Genomic DNA, 16,047 nt, shown 5'->3' with positions numbered 1-16,047 from the left:
GTAAATGCAATCTCAAAGAAGGCTCACCAGAGGCTACACTTTGTGAGGAGTTTGAGGAGATTGGGTATGTCACTGCAGACTCTCGAAAACTTCTACAGGAGAGCATTCTGGCTGGTTGCATCACTTGTCTGGTACAGAGGTGCCAACACTCAAGACAGAAAAAAACTTCAGAGGGTTGTTAACTCAGCCTGCAGCATCACGGGCTCCATTGAGGACATCTACAGGAGGCGGTGTCTTAAGAAAACAGCCTCTATTCTCAAGGGCCCCTATCACCCAGGCCATGCCCTCTTCACACTGCTATCATCAGGAAGGAGGTACAGGGGCCTGAAGACAAGCAATCAATGCCACAAAGACAGTTTCTTTCCCTCTGCCATCAGATTCCTAAGTGAACAATGAATCAAAAGCACTGCCTGACTGATATTTTTCTTGCACTATATTTTTAAATTTGATTTTGTGTTTATAGAAATGTTTGCACTATTGAAGCTGCTGCAAAACAACAAATTTTATGACATGTTTAGGATAATAAATTGATTCTCAAGGATTGGTGGTTTGAAAGAGGGCTTTTACCTTGTGGATATTAATTATACAACAGATCCTCACATGTTTCAGTGAACAAGTCAAGGATAACTTGAAGTTCCACCTCCAAACACATGAAAGCATTGTACATGTACAGCAATTCGACTACTGAGGTTTGGGTGACCTTGATTCTGGATAAGAGGCAATACAAGTTGAACAGTTTCCATTTATTCCAACAGGATAGTTTCACTCCAGCAGGAAGTTCGTGGGGAATGTAGGGTAATGGCACTTTATCATTGAACGCTGGGAAGATTCTGACATTAAACATTTTTTCATATAAATAATCTCTAGTCATCCTTAGAAAGTGAAAATTATTTCTCATTGGCATGATATATATAAAATCACAACCATTTTAGTTTAATAGAACAGGCTGCTGGTGACCTGAAGTTGAAGGACCCACGCAGGCTGTGGGCTGCTGAAGAGTGGCTCATGGGAACCAGATATGGGAACTGGGATTTGAGAGAGTGCTACGTCAAGAAGGGCTCCTGAAGGGCCTTGGGCGCTGAAGATTTCCTGATTGTATTGGAGATTTAGATCTGAAGCTCAGGTTACCAACTGATAGAACAGGAGCCTGTGCGGCTGCAGATGCAGCAGGAGCACTGGAGGTGAATCCATGGACACTCAAAGTGATGCTGAAGGGACTCTCTTTTGCTTCTCTTTCTCTTACTGTAAAGGGCACCAGGCAATACTAACAGCGATACTTTGCCTTACGGCAGGCTAAAGGAAATTTTGTGTAATTGTTATATTTTGTGTTTTATTGAATGACAATGAAATTAAAGGCCATTCATCCCACTGCATCAATACGGGGCCAAAATGGAACCAAATGGATTGCTTCCATTTCCCAGCTCCTTAATAATAATTCAGTCATTCATCAAAATTGTTCTCACCTCCCTTCTAATTCAACAAGAATCTGAGTACTGACAAATGAAAGTTCAGTCCCTGTAACATACAGTGCCCTCCATAATATTTTGGACAAAGAAACTTTTCCTTTATTTGCCCCTGTGCTCCACAGTTTTAAATTTGCAATCAAACATTGCACATGCAATTAAAGTGCACATTCCAGATTTTATTCAAGGTTGGTGAGCTCAGTAATTGCAAAGGAACTGGTTTTCCAAGACCTCCATTGCTGATGACAGAATTCTCATAATGAAGAAAAATCCCCAAACATTTGTCCTACAGATCAGAAACACTCTTCAGGAGGCAGCTGTGGATATGACAAAATGACTACTGTCTACAGAAGACTTCATGAACAGAAATACAGAGGCGACACTGCAAGATGCAAACTACTTTCTGTTAGCCACAAAAAGGATGGCCAGATTACATTTTGCCACGAAGTATTTAAAAGTGCCTGCAGAGTTTTGCAAAAAAGGTCTTGTGGACAATTGAGACCAAGATTACCTTGTATCCAAATGATAGCAAGAACAAAGTGTGAAGGCACAAAGGAACTGCCCAAGATCCAGAACATACCACCTTTGCCATGGTTTGCATCTTGCAGTGTAGCCTCTGTATTTCTGAAGAGTGTTTCTGATCTGTTGGACATATGTTTGAGATTTACTGATCTCACCAGTACTCTTTCTTCTTAATAATGTTACAAGCTGTTGATTTTGGTAATCCTAAGGTTTGGGCAATGTCCCTTTCTGTTTTTTTTTCCAGCCTCATAATGGCTTATTTGACTTTCAATGGCACAACTCTGGTCCTCATGGCAACTACATACTGCAAAGGTGATCAAAAACTTAGAAGGAAGCCCAACTCTCTTACACCTGCACCAATGAAGCAATTAAACATACCCGAGTACTCACAGCCAAATGTCCCAAGCATTACGGTGCCCTGAATTGAGGGGTGCTATCTATAAAAAGTGCTGCAAATTCTACATGGTCAAATCAAAATGTATACAAATAACCTTGAATAAAATCTGGAATGTGCACTTTAATTACATGTGAATTGTTTGATTACAAATTTAGAACAGGGGCAAATAAAGGGGAAAAAAAGTGCCTGTCCCAAACCTTATGGAGGGCACTGTATAACCATCCCAATAAATAGAACATTATGGTATTAATAGAAAATAATGCACTGTACAGTTGCTTTCATCCCTTGATCAAGTTCAGTCTATGCTTACACGTGTCGTACTTAATAAATAAAGCAGCAATGCATTTTAAAAGCCATATCAATAATACACATGCTACAGGAACTCGTGGCTTGCACCACAGGGGAAGGTTCAGTCCCTGCCTGCTCTGTGGCTTGTGTGTGCGCGGCTGGCGGGTCGCAGAGGGAGGGGAAGAATGGGGGGGAGAGAGGGAGAAGGGGTGTGAGTTGCCGAGCTGCCGTGCCAGGCCGGCCTGCCCTGCCCAGGGAGGGCGATGCTGGCTCTGCTGCTGCCCCAGCTCCCCGACGACATCCTGCTGCTGCTCTTCTCCTACGCCGATGCCCAGGCCCTCGGCCGCCTGTCGCAGGTCTGCAGGAGGTTCCAGCGCCTCATCAGCAGGGACACGGTGTGGAGGAGCATCGCCAAACTCTCCCTCAACACCGGCCTCACCCGCCATGGCAGAGACGCGTGAGTGAATCGACAAACAGTCGCTGTTTCATAACCCGATTCCCTCGCAGAAAATGGAGGCGCGGCCTACCTGGGTCCGGGGCTCCCGGCGACCCGACCACCAGTCTCCATGGTTACCGCCCGTCACTAACCGTGGCTTTCAACTGACAAAATAATTAAACCCCTCCAATGCCTCAGAACGGATTTTAATAGATCGCTGCTTAATTTTTAATGTGCACTTTACTTTCAGTTTAGTCGCTCCGACTGGACCTTTTTTCGCTCTTCTCTGCAGAGAAGCTCGAGCCATTTGCTTTTGTGCTTTGATCTGTCACCTTGTGAGGTTGACTTTGAACATTTAAATCCCTTATTTAAACTTCACTTTTTGGTTCTTGGTTGGAATTTTCTGGACTCGGAGGGTGCATTTAGGCAATAAGTGCTGTGGTGTCCAGGGAAATTACAGTCTGGCAAAAATATTGGGTGGCGATATGTTCTCTCCGTTGTCTATAGTTATTGAAGGCTACTGTAAATATATATACATGTATGGAGGTGACCCGCCCACAGATGACTCTTTCCCCCCCCCCCCCCCCCAATCCTGGTCCATAAAGGTGGAGCCGCCTCTCCCTTCCCTCCACTCCTATACCTGGATCCGTCCTCGCCAGGTTCTTCTGTGTATTAAAGCCTCGCGTTCCCTCAGCCTAGTCTTGGTGGTTACTGGTAGTGCACGACCAGTTTGAAACTTGAGGAAAAGTATAATACTGTTTTAAAGAGAAATGAGGCGGGCCTTTGATGACAAACCATACCTGGGGAGCTGTGGTTTTAATGATCTTTTAATTCTGGTCTCTCTGGGAAAAATTGCTTTGTTTTTATTGATGAGAGTGGACCCTTGGGATTGTCCTCTTGCATTGAGACCTTGGAGAGGGCCAGTTTGGACATTTTGCTCTTCATCAAGTGAGCTCATTTATGCTGGAAATGCAAGGTCAACCAGACCATTGCATTCCCCTCTGCTGTAATAGTGCAGATCTCCCAGTGGTCACCTATTTTAATTCCCCATTCCATTCTCTTGCTGATGTGTCTGTCCATGGACTCCTTCACTGAGACCACCCGCAAAATGTTTCTCCAACAATACCTTGTACTCCGTCCAGATGCCCTCCAACTGAATGGCATTGACATCGACTTCTCTGACTTTAGTTAAAGCACTCCCCACCCACCCCTTTTTCTTGTCGCCTTTCCCCAGCTCTGTCGGGCTGTCTCTCCTTTTCCCTCCGTCCCCTTTCACAGAGCCAAAATCAATTCTCACCTCTCCTCCTATCATATCCAGTTAACAACTTTTGTTGGTCTGGACTCCTCTCCCAACTAGCTCTGTCTTTATTCAGAGTTGACTTGTTCTGTGCTTATTCTTTGTTTATTCCTTAAAGAAGGGCTCAGAGTACATGCATGACATCACATACAATCTTGAGATTCCTTTTGCTGCAGGCCAGACAGAATTACCACTTATTGGTAGTGCAAAAAAAAATTGTACATTTCACCTCCTTGCATCCTATGGAATTTGTGAGACCAGCTGAGTTCCTCCAGCATTTCCAAGTGTTTTTACTACAGACTTTCATGTTTCACCAGTATTATGTGAACTGGTTACAGAGGGCCAGGATTTGCCAGCTTTCACTAGCAGTAGAAAGATTTGAGTCCCTATTTGTGCAAATTATTAAAAGATCGGAAGGCAAGTGGAAGTTTAAAGTGAATAATATGGTGGAAACTGTATCAACATCTTCAGTTATATTAAAAAAAATGAAATAACTAGTAAAAGTTCATCTGGCTCTCCTTTTCAATGATACAGGAGAAATTATTTCAGGGAGAAATTAAACTATTTTTATTGTGCCAGTCATCGCCAAGGATGACAAAAATATTTCTGCGCATGGGGATAATAACTCCTCTCAAACAAATAAGTCATAGAGTTAAAAACAATCCGCTGGAGAACATCAGCGTTGAGCAGCATTAGTTGAGGAAAGAATTGTCACTGTTCGGGTTAAGGGTTTCCACCTGAAATGTCAACAGTTCTTTTCCCTTCCACTGATGCTGTTCAACCTGCTGAGTTCCTCCTGCAGGTTGTTCTTTTGCTACAAATTCCAGCAGAGCAAGGATTTGGGTGGGGTGTTCTTCTCATGCACCAATATAATAAGTTGGTTAAGTCATAGCAAGCCACCATAAGATTATACAAGTTAGAAAAATTGCCTTGTTTGGAGAGTTGTGTAGTATCTGTGCATTTTCCATGTGGTGCGTCTCGACCAGCACATGTGCTTTATGCATCCTGAAAGATATAGTGAACACACTGGGAAATGCCCAAATGTGGGAAGCAAACAATGTAATTGATTAACATTTGCTGGAGGCTTTGTTCACTTAACCTGGTGACTGATGTGTGTATTTATGGTCATGTGTTTTAACATGATGACATTTGTATGGCAAGGACTAAATTCTGGACAATGTTTAAGTTTCTGGGTGAGTGTATAGTGATCTGGGCATTGACCAGTGTGCCTGTTTATGTGGAGGCATGCACCTAATGGCTTAAATCCAAGACACTGTCAATTTGTCATGTATTAATTTTCCTGAAAGTCTCCCACCACAGAAGTTAAATTGACTGGTCCATAGTTCCTAGGCTTATCCTTGTTTCTTTTTTTTAAATGGAGGATATTTAAGGAATGACGAAAACGGATCTTGTGTCAGAAACTACAGCAATGTCTCCCAGTAAAAGCAGGGGTAATTTCTACAGGGTAAATGAAGTAAGCAGTGATTGTGGCATACAAAGTATACACACAAGATCACTCTTGGTCTTTTGTAGCAGGGCTGTGCTATATACTTTGGCTTGGATGTCAAGAACCAGATGGGCAATGCTTGGTATTCAGGAGTGGACTATTACAATATGGTACTACACCTCATTGGTGGCAAGCCATAGGAACTGTGAGCACAATGGATAGTACATCAGTTATACCCCATGAGCTGTCATAACAAATTCTCTACCTACTCTATGTTAATGATTTATCTGGTAAAGTTAATCCAGTAAAGCAGTAATAATGTTGGGTTTAATGGTGTTGTTTATTCCTTGTGGTTTGCTGGCATCGCTGAGTGTTGCATTGTAGTGTTCCCATAACTCTGAAGTAACATCCCCTTCATGTTCATAGAACAGATGGTTATTTATAAAAGCAGTGATTTATATTCAACCACAATTCTGGATACCCAGAATTTGGTTACAGCTTTGAAAGTAGGGTCGCAAGTTATTCTCATGTGAGAGAGACTTTATATCTTGATATGTACCATTATTTAAGTTTGGAACTGAACGTGCTCAGGTGAAAGTTAGAAAAATTAGCTTGCCCCACCTGATCTGCTATGCTTGTCAACCTGCTTTTCATTTTACAATTTCCCCCATTCTTTTGTCTAATTTCTTTTGAATTGAATAAACTTGCCGCATGTGAAAAAAAAAAGTTGTTTTGTGTGCAGTCAAGGTAGATCAACATGTACTTAAAGCACAACAGGTTATGCAAAACAAAAATGTTGAGTATAGTATTATTGTGAAAATGTTTGGTTACAACAGTGCAATGGCAGCATCATTTTACTAATGAGCAGTCCATTCAAAAGTCTGATAATGGTAGCCAACAAAACTCTCCTTGAGTCTTGAGGGTTGTTTTATTGAACTCCTCTATGTTCTGCTGGATGGGAGGGAGAGGAGAGTGTAACTGGGGTTAGATGAATCTTTTAACATGTTGGCTGCCTTCCTGAGGCATCATGAAATATAAAACTGAGTCAGTGGAGGGAAGATTGGTTTGCATAATGCCTGACCTATGTTTGCAACTCTTTGCAGGTTCTTGCTGTCTTTGGCAGAGCATTTCCCATACCAAGCTGTGATGCATCTGGACAGGATACCTTTTAAGGTACATCTATAAAAATTAGTAAAAGACATTGGCGGCATGCTGAATTTCCTCGTGCTTCTGAAGGTGTTGGGGTGCTTTATTGGTTATAACATCAAAGTGTTTGGACCAGGACAAACACATTGGCATGGTGGTCAAGAAAGTGCACCAACACCTCTACTTTCTTAGAAGGCTAAGGAAGTTTGTCATGTCCCCCTTAACCCTTCTACAGATCCACCAGCGAAAGTCTGGTAAAACACGAAAGTCTGCAGGCACCATGGCTGAAGTAAAAACACAATGCTGGAGAAACTCAGCAGGTCACACAATGTCCTTTATATAGCAAAGATAACAATACATAGCCTACATTTTGGGCTTGAGCCCTTCATCAAAGTATGAATAAATGTCAGGAGGCATCTAAATAAAAGGGTAAGGGGGAGGTGTGTTTGCAAAGGCAGGAGGTAATAGTGGAGAAGGGAGGGAGACCACAGCAGAGTGATGGCAAGATGAATAGAGAAGAAAAGGTGCAGAGAGCTGACTGGGAAGGGAAGGGAGGGGGGGGAAAAGGAGAGGAGGTTGGCAGAAATCGAAAACAGACTTGCTCGGTCAGTGGTTCTCAACCTTTTTCTTTCCACTCACACACCACATTAAGTAATCCCTATGTCATAAATGCTATGTGGTAAAGGATTGCAACAGTGTTATGTGAGGGGAAAAAGGTTGAGAACCACTGTGCTAAGTGAATCACAGTGTGAGGCAGGAGCTGCTCTGCTCAAGATTGGATGAAGTTACAGAAATTAATGAATGTAGCTCAGAACATCATGCTAAATTCCTTCCCCTCTATGGACTCCATCTACATTTCCTGCTGTGCAGGAAAGGCAGCCAGCACACTGAAGGGCCCATTGGACCTGGGCACACACTCTTCTCTATCCTTTTGGGGTGAAGGTTCAAGGGTGTGAAACCACACACCAACAATCTTAAATACAGTTTCTTCCTGAAACCATAAGGCTTCTGAATGAGCACCTCATCTTGCTGCCCTTGATTTGTACTAATAGATCTTTTTTCACTGTAACTCTATCCTCTGTAATTGAGCTCTTGTTCTTCTACTTAATATGGTGATATGAAATGTTAGAGTTGACCTGTTAGACTGCTTGTGGAAGAACCCTTCTCACTGTATCAGGAATAATGTGAAATAAACAGATAATGGATTAAATTGTTGGAGATGTTTATAGTTTAAAAATTAATGATCTTAGCACAGTTGATACAGACAGGGATATGTGTTTCAGCTCTTTTCCTGAAGATGATGACCAGCTCCTTCATTTTGCTGACATTGAGGAAGAGGTTGTTGTCCTGGTCCCTTGCCACTTTATTCTATCTTTCCGTAGTCCATCTTCTCATTGTTTGAGATGTGGCCTACAACTGTGGTATCATTTGCAAACTTGTAGATTGGGTTAGAGCAGAATTGGGCCACATAACCATGTGTGTGGAGAGTATGGTAAGGGTCTGAATATGCAGCCTTGTGAGGCACAGGTGTTAAACATTATTATTGGAAGAGTTGAAGACCCAGTTGAAATGGGGAGGGGGGTGCTGAAGCCTAAGTACAGGAGTTTAGAGATGGCTTTGTTTCGGGCAAAGGTGTAGAAGGTGGAAATTTAGTCAATAAATAAATGTCTTCTTTGGCACAACAATCCACGAGTGTTGCAGGACAGATCTGTATCTGGATAGCATGACAGGTGTTATTAATCCCAGGTACAGGTTGGTGCAATACAACTTCATGCATCACCTGTATCTCACACCATAAAAATTACATAATCCAAACCAGAAATCTCAGAAATGTGCTTTAGGTATGATGTGGAGATTGGAACTTTTAGCTGCTGCTGGGAAAGAACTGTGACCAAGACCCTTTCATCCTTCTTCACACACTCTTTGCAAATTTGCATTCAGCAAAGAGCTGGGTGACCGTCTCCACTCCACCACAGTCATCTCGAGGGCAATGTGTGTGATGTTCTGATTGTACAGGAGGGATCTGACTGGGAGGTCTCCCCTCACTGCCAGCCAGGCCAAGTCCTGGTACATGTTTGTGAACCATGGCGATGAAGCATTCTGCCAGATGAGCTGGACGGTCTGCTCGGGGAACTATCCCACCGGGTCCATTGAGTCCAGTAAACATAAAATAATCTTGTAAAATGAGTAGGTAAGCTCATTTATGTCTTCACCTTTGTTTATCCATTATTACAGGTTTTTGGTCATTATCAATTTTATATTTAATTAATCTTGCTATATGCAAATTGGCTGTGATGTTTTCTGCATTACAACAGAGACTTCTTTAGGTGTAAAACTGAAAGGGAACAGACACAAGACTTTTTTGTTCTTTGAGAGAGGACTAACTGCTATTTCAGAAAATTGCTTTGCCTTTCAAGCGACAAGCTCGTGATTCCATCCCCTTCCCCAACCTGAATCAGTAGACCCTGTGAAAGCAAATCATTTTCTCGCCTGGCTTTGATGATCACAAGAGCAAAGATGTGGAATGGGTGACTTTAAGTCAGATGTCTAGGAATGCAATCACACTAAAAAGAAAGTGTCAAAAGATATACAGGGCTCGGGGCAGGTGGAGGGTGGAGAGAAAGAGAAAAGAGAAGTGCCCGAGGCTATGGCAAGAGGATGGGAAAATGGAACACCGAGGCATTCTGTGTGCGAAGCGGCCACTGTAACGTGTGTTAACAGCTATGTGAGATGATTATTTACTGCCTGAATCATTTTTAAGTGGCCTCGGGGAACAATGGCATGAAACAAAAGCTGATGGGAATGTGGTTTGAAGAAGAAATGGAAGGGGAAGGGGGGGTTGGTGGTAGTGGGGTGGGGGTTTAGTGGAGGTGAGAAGCATTGAACTGTTTTATTAAGTCGAGAGGTGTATGCTGCGATATTGTCAAATTCTAGCAAATGTCATTAAGTGTAGGATGGCCCCCACCCCCCCCCAGTCAAAGATCTGTTTATCACATCCCCACCCCTGACCGACCGACCCCTCCATAAAGAGAATGTTTAAATTAAGATCTGAAACTATGTTTGTTGACTTTTTTTTGTCTGGTGGATTTTTTATTTGGCACTGGCTGGCCCCTCTGTTGACAATGCTGTTGCTATCATGCTTACCATCCCTACAACTCTGTAATTGAGAGCACCAAGTTCCTTGGAGCTCACTCAACTAGTGACCTATCATGGACACATATCTCACTTGTCAGGAAGAGGCAACACCAACTGCACTTCTGAGAAAACTGAACCAGGCAAGGCTACCAGCTACCATTATGTCAACTATCTAAAGCGGCTCTATCAAGAGTGACTTGGCTGGCTGCATCACAGTGTGGTATGGTTGCTGCAGAGAAATGGATTCAATGTCAATCCACAGGACTATAAGAGTGGCAGAGAGGATCATTGGAGTCCCCCTCCTCACCCCACCCCCCCCCCCCCCCGCCCCCGGCCCGATGTGATCTACTGGGATCGTTGTCTGAAGAGGGCACGCAAAATCATTGATGACCCCCTTCCACCCTGCACATAGCATCTTTTAGCTGCTCTCGTCGGGAAAGAGATACAGGAGTATCCGAGCCAGCACCACCAAGCTGAGGAACAACTTCCCACAGGCAGTAAGAATGCTGAATGACCAAAGGAACTGTTCGCACTAACCATCTGAGACTCTCCTGTTCACTAAACAATATTTATTGAATACTTGTTCTGTATGTGTATTGTGTGGTTGTGTGTCTTTGAGTTTTGTACTGAGGACCAGAAAACGCTGTTTCGTCAGGTTGTATTTGTGCAATCAGATGACAATAAACTTGACTTGAACACCCAACGGTATATAAACAGCTTCTTCCCCTCTGCCATCAGATTTCTGAATGGACAATGAACCATGGATGCTACCTCACTTTCCCTTCTTTTCCACAATTTTTAAAAAAAGGACTTAGAAAATTTGCACCTGTGATGCTGCTGGAAAAAAAAACAAATTTCATGAGAATAAATTCTGATTCTAATTCTGGTTAAGATGTGGTTTGATGGTGCTTTGATGATGCATCCCTGCAATCCAGTCTGGCTCAAACATGCCAATCAACTCCCTCTTGATCATTTTTTATTAACTTGCATTCATTGATCATTTTCAGCAGTTAATTAAATTATTGGTACAGTTTTTGGATATGGGATGAAACTGGAGCACCCAGAGGAACCCGTACAGTCAAGGAGAGAACAATCAAATTCCACACACACACAGCATCTGGGGCTAGGGGTCAAACCTGGGAATCTGGAGCAGTGAGGCAGCTGCACTAATTGCTTTTCAACTGTACCACCCGAAAAGGATTTCCTCCTGTCCGACTGTTCATTTGGTACTTAATTCAACTTGATGATCACAGTCAAACTCCAAGGTTTTCATCATCACGACCACTGATTTCCTTTCATTAACATGGCCCAATTCTACGGAGCTTTTGCCTTCTCAGTCCACTCTGATTTCCCAGCTTGCTGTTCTTTTCAAGGCCGTTTTGCATTGATCACGTCCTGATCCCAACAAAGGACTGTTATTCCCATCTCCAATACCAACACATGTCCTGTCAATGCCTTGAACTGATTTCCTACATTGCAGCAATGGCCACACTTCAAAGTACACATCTTCCCTGCTTCATGTACTATCCCACTAAGACCACCTGTAAATTGGAGGAACAACAGTTGGTTTTCAGTCTAGGCATTCTCCAGCCGGATGGCATTAACATTGATGTCTCTGGTTTCTGCTAGCTTACTCTCTGTTCTCCCTCCCAACCCTTTCCCTTTGTCTTCTTTTCTGTAGCTCTCCACCCCTTCCCTCTCTTTTCACAGAGCCATCCCTCCTCCCTCTTGTTGTTGTGCCCTGCTTTCTTCATCCACATACAGATAGACCCGACGTGATATTTCAAAGTTACAATTATATGATTCCATTTTGAATAAAGGTAAGTTGGGGTCTACCTGTATCATGCTTTGACGGACCCCATGCAGTTTAAAAAAAAAAGTGATTTGGAACACATGCGCAGATTGCCGTCGCTAGAGAGGGAGAGAGATTGAACACGGAGAGGAGAGAGAGCGACGGCAATCTGTGCATGTGTCCCAAATCACATTGTACGCTGCTGCCCCTAGTTACCTGGCTCCACCTTGGGCTCCCAGCAGGAGCAGAGGCGTTGGCCTCATCCCGGGACGGCAGCAGCGGGGACATCAGCCTCCCAGCAGGGACAAGGTAGAATTCTACTAATATAGGTAGCCCCAACATGATAATTTCACCTCAGGATTCAAGTCCCAGAACAAACCCCATCGTAAGTTGACCTCTATTACCTCCTGCTTTGGGTCTGTGCTCCCCACCTCCCACCATTTTGCTCATACCTTGATGAAGTGCTCAAACTGAAAACGTTGGTTATATATCTTCACTATATAAAGTATGCTGTTCGACCAGCTGAGTTTCTCCAGCATTTTGTTTTTATTTAAGTCACGGTGTCTGCAGAATTTTGTTTTACTTCAAAAGTATTTCATTGACTGCAAAATGCTTTGGACCTGTACAAAAAAGGCGCTGTACAAATCAACTCTTTTTGTTTATCTTATGTCAATGATAATCCAGCGTTCTCCTTGCCAGTTGTTAAAATAATTCATTACTAAGTAACTTGTTCAGGAAACAATGGCATGTTATGCACAAAACCTCACTTCACGAGCACCATCACTGATCTGCACCAGTTCCATCCCCCATCTACTGCACATCCCTGGTTAGGTTTGTGCATCCCAATCACCAACCCCTCCTCCTGGCTCTCTGCAACTGTGCCCCACATTATATTCATCCTGTTCTTGGACACTGGCCTTTGTCACTCATTCTCCTAGTACTCTGACAACAGTGGCAACCGTTCGCTGTCTCAACTCTTAGATCTGTACTCAAGAACTCCTTTTGTAACTCTTTCCTTTCTTCTCCCCATTCCTTGACTTTTTGTCTTGAATCTTTTTTATCTGTCCTGATATCACTGGATTTGCTTCCCGACCACTTTTGGATGTATTCTATGGGTTTTGGGCTGCTGATCATGAAAACTTTCTTATCACCTTGCTGTTTTTAAGATCTAACCTACTTTTGTGATTTCCTGCCTTATTTTAAGTCTACTTCAAGCAGACAAAACCATGAAGTGCACCATATCATTGAAAACTCATTTTCTGCACTCGCACGGACTTCCCTGCTGATCTTGGTGCAGTCAGTGACGAACATGGTGAAAGGTTTCACCTGGACATTGCAGTATCAGAGCAACTGGAATCCATTGATGCTGGCCGACTATTGTTGGACGCTGACACGAGAGGCATCAGACGCTGAGTCCAAATGAAATTTAGGAGCAAAACATTTTTAGGTCCATTGACTTTTAATGTGTCAGTCATTATGCAATTAAACATGATAAATTCAATAAAAGCTAATGTTTTCCAACTTCCTGTGTAATACAGTTCATCTTGAAGTTGTCTATCATAATTCCCATTTTTTTTCTTTCAGGAAGCAAACTTTTTGGGGAATAAATGTTGTCCAGTGTACAATATGTACTGTATTTCTTACTTGCACTTCTCTTCTTGTGCTCTTTCCTTTCCTCTGCCTTGCTTAGCTGACTGTTGCTCTTTCCTCCTTACTCTGATCTGTGTGGGACAATTTGTTGGCAATTGTGACAGGCTGCAAGCCAGAATTTTAAGATGCAAAAAAAAGTGGGCTTCTAAACATAAGCAAGCATGGGTTTGTGGTAGTACTTGAATGTTGTATAGCCTTCCAAATTGTTGCAATCTTATCCGGAGCTCCTTTTTTTAAAATCCTAATTGGCTCTTTGACACTGCTACAGTATCAAAGCAGCCCTGATCTAGCTAATTATAAAAAAAGAGAGTCCACACTTCCTACTTTGCAATATTTGACCCTGTGGCCATGTTGATTTCCTCTACCTCTTCTCCGTGGGTCAAACTATACTGGATTCTATCTGTTTATAGTTAGAGAATCACAGCAATGGGTAGTTCTGTAGTTATAAGGAGAAACTGGATAGGCTGGGTTTAATTTCTTTGGGATGTAGGTGGCTGAGGTGACCATATAGCATTTTATAAAATTATGAGGGGCATAGATAGGATAGATAGAATATTTGTCCCATGACAGGGAAGTCCAGAACTAGAGGGCATAATTTTAAAGTAAGAGAGAAGAAATTTAAAAGAGATCTGAGATGGTTGTGGATATATGGTACAAACTGCAGAGGAGGTGATAAAGGCAGTTACAACATTAAAAAATAATTTTGACAGCTTCTTAGATAGAAGGATATGTGGTTAATGCAGGCAAATGGCAGCATAGATAGTCGTGGGGAAGATAGGCTGAAAGAGCCAGTTTCTGTGCTGTACAACTCTATGATATAGATATATGTTCTGCTCTCTCACCATTTCAGAGAGTGGATGCATGTTTGGCTTCCCATTACTTCTCAACTTCTTCAGCAATATTGTCCTATCTCTTTGTTGTCAAGCTGTTGTTCATGGAATTTTGAATGAGAGGTAATGTTTTCGGCTAAATATTGGAACAGTTAGCCCAATAATTTCAGTTCCTGGGACAAATACTGGTCACAGACACCATCTTGCTTCCTGGGATCTGAGCAGACTGAAACAGAATTTTTTTTTCAATCATCTTTTAATTTCATATTTCACTGCATGGACATGGCTCAAAACCTATATTGATTTATTTATTTATGCATTAATTTAATAAATTTTAATTTATTTATTAAAAAATGCAACTTCAAATGCTACATTTTTTCCTTGGACTTCTTATAGCTGTCACTCTATTCATCAGTCTATCTCCCTTTTATATTTAACATACTATTGGGTGGCAAGGGTTTCAATGGCTAGAATTCGCTTCTACCGTGTGGTAAATAAAAAATAAAATATTTTTTAAAAATTTAACAAAGGTACCTGTTAGCTCTAGCATAAGAATTTTGGTGCAAATGTTCATTGTACTTGAGTGACGATAAACTCATTATGATTCTCTGGTCATGAGCCTCCCTTCCATAATATTGTTATCTGCACTGTTCTATCTCTCTTGGTCATTTCCAGTTGGCAGCTTCCTTAACCAAAAGCATTGGAATTCTTTCCCTAAATCTTTGTCTCATTCCAACTCTTAAGAAACTTCATAAAAACTTAACCCTTTAATTGAAACATTTTGGTCATTTTCCCCAACATCTTGTATCACTGATGTTCAGATACAGGTATTTGTTTTGAAATGTTTCTGTGGAGAGTTTTGGTTATTTTTTTCATGTTAAATTCATCTTATGAATGATCTTGTGGCATTTCCATTTTAGAAAAGAAAGTAAGGTTATTTATTTCCAGAATGCTGTACATGCCTCCCAAGAAGTTGATTTTCAAACCAGAGTGGATCAGGTGACACATGAGGAGCACATGCAGATTGCCAACTGCATGTCATTTTTGGAATGTAGCCAATGCAAAGGAAGAATTATGCAAGTTCAGGTTCCACACCAGATGCTTGAGCACTTGATCTAGGTTAACTCCACCAATACTGAAATGAGGAAATGTGGGTATCATCTCCCTGATAAGATGTTAAGAGGAGGCCCTGTTTAATCTCTACAAATGCCTCTGGAGAAGAGCAAGAGGATACTCCCTGGTTGCTAGCTAATGTTAATCTTTCAAGCAACATTACTAATTACTGTCTATGTTGCCATACATTGCTCTCCTATCCATCTGCCATGGAACAAGAATTATGTACGAAGATCAATGTATTAAGTAAAAGCCATCATCCAGAGCTCAGTGATGCTCTTCATCATCACTAGCCAAAAGACCCATGCACTTAATTTTGAAGGTGGCCTGGACAGAATAGTTGCAGCAAGGATGTTTCCCATGGTAGGGGATTTTAGGACAAGAGGGCATAACTTTCTTTAGTCAGAGAGTTGTAAGTCTGTCGGACTAGTTACCACAGGCAGCTGTGGAAGCAGAGTCATTGGATGTATTTAAGGCAGAGATTGACAGGTATTTGATTAGTCAGGGCATCAAGGGTTATGGGGGGTGGGT

General features: G+C 42.1%; 1 protein-coding gene across 2 annotated transcripts in view; it reads left to right on the top strand.

Annotated features, from left to right (window-relative positions):
- Positions 1–2,845: 2,845 nt before the first annotated feature.
- The window catches only part of fbxw4 (F-box and WD repeat domain containing 4), a 118,342-nt gene continuing 105,140 nt past the window's right edge, over positions 2,846–16,047 (top strand). The window contains exon 1 of one of the 2 annotated variants that reach the window (XM_069900383.1): positions 2,846–3,127. In XM_069900383.1, the coding sequence (XP_069756484.1) occupies positions 2,934–3,127 (194 nt within the window). In that variant the 5' untranslated portion in view covers positions 2,846–2,933. The remainder of the gene's footprint in view (positions 3,128–16,047) is intronic. The other variant, XM_069900382.1, reaches the window with a different exon arrangement.

This window comes from Narcine bancroftii, chromosome 10 (genome assembly GCF_036971445.1).
Source record: "Narcine bancroftii isolate sNarBan1 chromosome 10, sNarBan1.hap1, whole genome shotgun sequence".
In the NCBI taxonomy this organism is placed as follows: Eukaryota; Metazoa; Chordata; class Chondrichthyes; order Torpediniformes; family Narcinidae; genus Narcine; species Narcine bancroftii.
The sequence above is the reverse complement of the archived record's forward strand: the minus strand, read 5'-3'. Positions and strand labels throughout refer to the sequence as shown.